This window comes from Myotis lucifugus, unplaced genomic scaffold (genome assembly GCF_000147115.1).
Source record: "Myotis lucifugus unplaced genomic scaffold, Myoluc2.0 scaffold_91, whole genome shotgun sequence".
Taxonomy (NCBI): Eukaryota; Metazoa; Chordata; class Mammalia; order Chiroptera; family Vespertilionidae; genus Myotis; species Myotis lucifugus.
Genome location: NW_005871139.1, coordinates 2854739 through 2861455, shown reverse-complemented (window position 1 = coordinate 2861455; position 6717 = coordinate 2854739). Strand labels below are relative to the sequence as shown.

The 6717-nt window shown below is 51.7% G+C and overlaps 1 protein-coding gene across 1 annotated transcript; it reads left to right on the top strand.

The window, feature by feature from the left end:
- Positions 1 to 215: 215 nt before the first annotated feature.
- On the top strand, positions 216 to 4584 carry WNT10B (Wnt family member 10B). The gene is made up of 4 exons (XM_006091510.3): positions 216 to 295; positions 421 to 683; positions 2373 to 2752; positions 3362 to 4584. The coding sequence occupies exons 1-4, from the start codon at positions 222 to 224 to the stop codon at positions 3818 to 3820; spliced, it is 1176 nt and encodes a 391-aa protein (XP_006091572.1). The 5' UTR covers positions 216 to 221; the 3' UTR covers positions 3821 to 4584.
- The last annotated feature ends 2133 nt before the right edge of the window (positions 4585 to 6717 follow it).

The window sequence follows — 6717 nt, the reverse complement described above, 5'->3', positions numbered from 1 at the left end:
ATAAACCTTCAGTAAAGCCAGGTAACAAGGGTTGGAACTTGCTTAGTCCATAAGGGACAAGGAGTTAATAGCTTGCGGAATTATCTATATTTCTAATAAAAAGGATTTGACGCATGACATGATCAGTGCAATAGGAAGTGTTCACACAGTAAAACTATACAGCCAGGGTCATTCATGTTTTTCTATGTAGAATAAAAAGGCCTTCGGGCCCGGGCGTCGACATGCGGGAGCAGCCCCGGCCGCGGCCTCCGCCCTGGGGCCTCGCGGGCCTTCTGGTCCTGGCGCTCTGCAGTCGGTGAGCACCCAGCCCCACCCCACCCACCTCGCGGCCGGGTGGAAGCGCCGCCCCGGCGGGCGGGAGGGCTCGGAGGGGGCGCGAGGCCCGGACCACAGACCCAGCGACGCCTTCTCGCTTCCCAGGGCCCGGAGCAATGAGATCCTGGGCCTGAAGCTGCCCGGCGAGCCGCCGCTGACCGCCAACACCGTGTGCTTGACGCTGTCGGGCCTGAGCAAGCGGCAGCTGGGGCTGTGCCTGCGCAGCCCCGACGTGACCGCGTCCGCGCTGCAGGGCCTGCACATCGCGGTCCACGAGTGTCAGCACCAGCTGCGCGACCAGCGCTGGAACTGCTCGGCGCTCGAGGGCGGCGGCCGCCTGCCGCACCACAGCGCCATCCTCAAGCGCGGTGAGCCCGGCGGGCCGGGGCTGGGGGGCCGGCCCAGGCGAGAGGAGGCGGGAAGGGACCGGTTCACGACTCGGGAGGGGCCTCTCCGGGAATTCCCCCGACAGCCTGGAGGAGCTGGGTTTGGCCACCCGTCTGGGCCCCTGCGCTTCTGGCTTCCACCTGCTCGCTGCGGGCAAGGCAGCTGGGTCCGTGTTCCCCTACTCTAAGCACCCCCCCCCCTTCCTGCTTACACCCTGCTGGATCTGGGTTGCACCTGTGAGCGAGATGCCCCCAGCCCTGGAAGCTTCAAACGCCCCCCATTCACGCCCCCAATTTCACCCTCCTCCCTCTCAGAGGGACAAGCCCAGGCTGGTGTCCCCAGAACCTCAGTGGAGGAGGGGGGCCGCCCCCAACCGTTTAAGGGTTAAATCTACTCTCCTAATTGCTGGGGTTCCCAGGAGCTGAGACTGGGAACAAAGACCCTGATGGCTTTGAAGCAGGGGAGCAGCCCCCCTCCTCTGTGCTGTGGGGGCCCCAGGTGGCTCTCACCTGAGCAGGTGAGGAACTGGCTGGAGGGGTGGAGAACAGGTCACTGCCGGCCTGGTCTGGGAGGCATCAATGCCTCTCGCCAGGCCATGCTCGAGTTTACTCCTAGGAAGAGTAAAGATCCACCCTGGGCTCAGCTTAAGGCTGGGGGCAGTACTTCGGGGACTACAGGGTTAATAGGCAGCTGCCATCTGCGGGGGAATTCCCAAGACGTGTGCAAACAGCTTCACCCCTGGAGGGCTGGGGTTGGGGGGGACCAGGAGGTTGAGCCAGGAGCCCTGCATCCTGAGGTGGGCAAGGCCTGGCCCCTAAGGAGCTGCTGTCTCTCAGGGTTCCAGGGAGCCCCTGCCTAAAAGGAAGTGAGGGATCCCCTCTTTCTTCACAGGACGTGTTGTAGGGGGAAGGCTTTGATGCCCACATGAGAAGCATATCTACCTGAGGCTGGGGAAGGCTTGTCATCCTGAGCCTCTGTGACCCCAAAAACAAACACAAAGGAGCCAACGTTTTAAGAGGGCCTTAGGGAAATCACCCCCACCTCTCTCCCCTTCCCAGCATTTTATAGAGTAATAGCAGGTTAGGATAAACTTAAAGAGCAGCCTGAAGGACAAACATAAAACTAGAAACTGGAAAGGTGAAGGACAGCGCCACAGCCACAGTGCTTTGGAGGTTTGGGGGTGGTGGAGGGTAGGTTGGTTAAAATGCTGGTTACAATAACCCCGAAGAAGAAAAAAAACGAACCCCTATTGCCTGCGCTTCCACCCCACCCAAGCTCCCTGCAGGGCTGGGGAATTTCTAAGGCTTTCAGATGTAGAACTCAGTGAACACATCTTCAAAGACCACAGGGACTCCCTTTTAGTCGGCTCCCAACCCCAGGGGTCTTTCCCTCTAGGCTAGCTCTTTCATCCACACCTGAAAATCCCAGACTTACAGAGCAAGAAGGGGCCTCAGAGATCAACCCGTCATCCCCTCAATTTATAGATGAGGAAACCGAGGCTCTGTGCTTTCAGTTCCCCCTTTCCCCCCAAATTACTCAGCTAGTGACGGCAGGGTCAGGATTCAGTTAGGAATTTCTGGAATTGGAGGATGGCTGTTTATTTCCCTCTGCCTCCCTGCTCTCAGCTGCCTGTCAACCTTACCCTCACCGTCACACCCTTTCATCCCCAGGTTTCCGTGAGAGCGCCTTTTCCTTCTCCATGCTGGCTGCTGGCGTCATGCACGCGGTAGCCACAGCCTGCAGCCTGGGCAAGCTGGTGAGCTGCGGCTGTGGCTGGAAGGGGAGTGGCGAGCAGGATCGGCTGAGGGCCAAACTGCTGCAGCTGCAGGCACTGTCCCGGGGCAAAAGCTTTCCCCACTCCCTGCCTAGCCCGGGTCCTGGCCCAGGCCCCAGCCCCAGCCCCAGCCCCCAGGACACATGGGAATGGGGTGGCTGTAACCATGACATGGACTTTGGAGAGAAGTTCTCTCGGGATTTCTTGGATTCCAGGGAAGCTCCCCGGGACATCCAGGCACGGATGCGAATCCACAACAACAGGGTGGGGCGACAGGTACGTGTGCAAATTGTCCTGGGTCTCTCGCTTTCCGGCCTGGCCCCAGTTTGAGAGGCACAGCAGAGTCAGAGGGTGAGATGTGATGGGTGATTGTCACCATCCGGGTAGCCCTGAGCAAGTGACTTAACCTCCGTTTTGCATATGTAAAAAGAGCCTAAGGATACCTGCCTTACAATGTCATTAAGAGAGAGCTAGTAAATAGAGCCCCAGCAGAGTCCCTCGTCCTTGACAGGTGCTTGTTACATGATAGCTATTATTACAGCTTTCCTCCCTATGGAATCTAGGGGTGCTGTGGGCCCAGACTCCCCATTTTAGCAGCGCTCACTCTGGAAAGAGCACTGGAGTGGGAGTCAGGACAACTGGACTTATCCAGCTAGTGACTGAAGATAGGCAAATCCCTCTGCTCTGGCTTCAGTTCTCCAACCATACAATGAGGGAGTTGGGCTATCAACCAGCTTCTTTTTCTTCTGATACTCCACAATCATTTGGTCATTCTTGCCTCTATTTGTCCCTCCTTTTGCCTCCCTGTTCCCTCTCCTCTTCTGTGTCTCTGTGCTCTATCCATTTACTGCCCTTTCCTTCACCTCTCCCCCTCTGATGCTCTAGGTGGTAACCGAAAACCTAAAGAGGAAATGCAAGTGTCATGGCACTTCAGGCAGCTGCCAGTTCAAGACCTGCTGGAGGGCAGCCCCAGAATTCCGGGCAGTGGGGGCAGCATTAAAGGAGCGACTGGGCAGGGCCATCTTCATTGATACCCACAACCGCAACTCCGGAGCCTTCCAGCCCCGCCTGCGTCCCCGCCGCCTCTCAGGAGAGCTGGTTTACTTTGAGAAGTCTCCTGATTTCTGCGAGCGAGACCCCACTGTGGGCTCCCCAGGCACGCGTGGCCGGGCCTGCAACAAGACCAGCCGCCTGCTGGATGGCTGTGGCAGCCTGTGTTGTGGCCGTGGGCACAACGTGCTCCGGCAGACGAGAGTTGAGCGCTGTCATTGCCGTTTCCACTGGTGCTGCTATGTGCTGTGTGATGAGTGCAAGGTCACAGAGTGGGTCAACGTGTGTAAGTGAGGGTCAGCCTCACAGCAGGCTGGGGAAGGGGAGAGGCGCCTTTTCAGCCTTTTGCCCTAATTTCTGCCCAAGGTCAATCTTGGCCCCTGGAAGTTCAAAGTATCTACCTGGAAACGCCTTTGGGCGTGGGGTGCGGGTCAGGTGGAATCTGTCATGTGTGGCCTTCTCCCCCACAGTTGAAGGGCCTTGGAGGGGGGGAAAATGTCACCCCTCTTTTACTCCTTAAACACCTGGATGGGCTAAGATGAAATGCACTGTATTGTTCTCCTCTCCCCAACCCTGGGCTTTTAACTCGGATTCATACTCCTTTCAACTGGGGAGTCCCTATAGTTTGACCACTCTTCTCCTTTGAGGGCTAGCCCCAGGCGTTGTGTAGAGCCATGAGTCCTATATCCAGAAAGAAACCACTCACTCTCTTTGCTGTTCATGAACTCCTCTACTGCAGCCTGAGCCCCCTCTTGTGGGGTAATGGGAAACAGAGGTAGAGAGGTTTTTCTTAGGGATGGAACAGAGTGCTGAGGGGGGATGCTCTCCCCTAAGTTCTCAGAGTCATCTGTCCAGGCCCTTAGGGAAGCTGTCTGCCCGCCCTCCCTCCCCCCGCCCCCATTCAGATGTTAAAGGGGAGCCTCCAAAGGAAGAGTTTTACCTACAACTTTCTGAGCCTCTCTTTCTTTCTTTAGCAGGAGGGGTGGGAATGGATAATTTATTGTACTGAGATTTGTTCTTGGTTCCTGTTTATAACTAAAATAAATTAAGTTACTGGACTGGTGGATGCAGATGGTGATATTTCTGTCCACACTTGGGATCCCAGTCCATGGCTTCTTTTCCAGGTGAATTTTCCTACCCTACTACACTCAATGACTTTATCTATGTGTAGCCTGCTGGTCCCACAGAGGATTTGAAATGGGCCTCAGTGAATTATTTGGCAACTCTTAATGTGGGACCTAATTATAGGCTTTATTTATTCTCTACGTGCCTCAACTCTAGGGATTGCCTCAATCACTGCCCTAGAACAAGGACTAGCTGCCCCCCCTCCCCCCGCCCCGAAAAGGTCTTGATAGTAAATATATTAGGTTTGTGGGTTTTGTCACAACTACTCAACCCTGCAATAATTACTCAACTCTGTTGTTGTAGATCAAAAGCAGCCATAGACCATACATAAACAAAAAGATTCCAACACAATTCACACAAACAGACTGCAGGACCAGATTTGGTCCTCTGGCTATAGTTTGTTGACCCCTGCCCCACACTTTGAGGTCACCTCTGTGTTGGGGTTTTCTTTGTTATATATATAAATATATTTTTATTGATTTCAGAGAGGAAGGGAGAGGGAGAGAGAGATGGAAACATCAATGATGAGAATCATTGATTGCCTCTTGCATGCCCCACACAGGGGATCGAGCCCGTAACCCAGGCATATGCCCTTGCCTGGAATCGAACCTGGGACCCTTTATTCTGCAGGCTGATGCTCTATCCACTGAGCCAAACCGGCTAGGGCATGTTTTGGGATTTTCAAGTCCTGAAGGTATCTCATTGTTGAACCTGCACCCAAAAGAGCAGGTGCTTTTCTCTCTGGCTCCAAATCAGAGAACTTGGGAGGTAGATACAAGATTAATGGGAAACATATAAAAGGGATTCCTGTGCTCAAAAGGGAATTTTTTTTTGCTCTGGAAACCAGCAACACCAGCATGCCCTCCCACTGAATTATTTGCATATGTATTTTGTCCGTCCTTATTCAGAGCTCTTCTGCATTTAATTTTAATCTTAGTGAAATAATTCCTTTATCTTTTAGAAGAAACCATAACTAGGGAAAAGATAATGTCTTTTATTCCAATCTTTCTATTCCTAGCCTGATATTTTTTTAAAACAAACCATTATCTTTCACTTGGAAAAGTGACTGCTTATGGGGTTGCAAGATCCTGATTCTAACAGGTCATCTCCTTGGCCAAGGAATGTACAACTAAAATGTAGAACAGGGGTCCTCAAACTATGGCCCGCGGGCCACATGCAAATACAAATATTGTATTTGTTCCCATTTTGTTTTTTTTTACTTCAAAATAAGATATGTGCAGTGTGCATAGGAATTTGTTCATAGTTTTTTTTTAAACTATAGTCCAGCCCTCCAACGGTCTGAGGGACAGTGAACTGGCCCCCTGTTTAAAAAGTTTGAGGACCCCTGATGTAGAATGTAGAGAAGTACATTTTACATTCTAGGCCAGTAATTTTCAACTGGTGTGTCACAATAATTTTTAAAATTGATTATTTAGAGAGAGAGAGAGAGGAGGGGGATATCAGTTGCCTCCCATACACACCCCAAATGGGTATCGAACCTGCAACCTAGGTATGTGCCCTTAATGGGAATTGAACCCATGGACTTTGGAGTAAGGGATGCAACGATGCTCCAACCAACTGAGCTATCTGGCCAGAATCTCAAGAATTTTTTAAACATGCAATACTTGACTATTTAGTCAGGGGCACTGACCTCTTTTTCCTTAAATTGTCAAATAAAAAAAACTACAACAGCTAACACAATAACTGTCCAGGGTGAATGAATCAAAATTATACCTATTTTTTTTTGTCAGATGGGCAAAGAATATATTCTTTGGTGTGCCACAGAATTTTAGTAATTAGTTTATGTGTGCAATGAGATGAAAAAGGTGGAAAATCTATTGCTCTAGGCAATAGATATATCTGCTGCCCAAATTACTCTCAAAATCAGGTGAAATGATGGTAACACCAGGGCAGTAAGAACATTTTGAGGAGTGTTGGGTTAGGGAAGTACTTTATGGCAAAATTTTATGTCCTAAATTTCCATTTGAATATTGAGAATTCTGGGTTTGGAAATTTGATGGAGGCAGGAAGATATCTCATCCTTACTTAGGCACTGACTGTATCTG

Coding starts and splice junctions, on each gene's coding strand:
- WNT10B (XM_006091510.3), top strand. CDS start 222: ATGCGGGAGCAGCCCCGGCCGCGGCCTCCGCCCTGGGGCCTCGCGGGC. Junction 296..420: donor GTCCTGGCGCTCTGCAGTCG/GTGAGCACCCAG, acceptor CTCGCTTCCCAG/GGCCCGGAGCAATGAGATCC. Junction 684..2,372: donor CAGCGCCATCCTCAAGCGCG/GTGAGCCCGGCG, acceptor TTTCATCCCCAG/GTTTCCGTGAGAGCGCCTTT.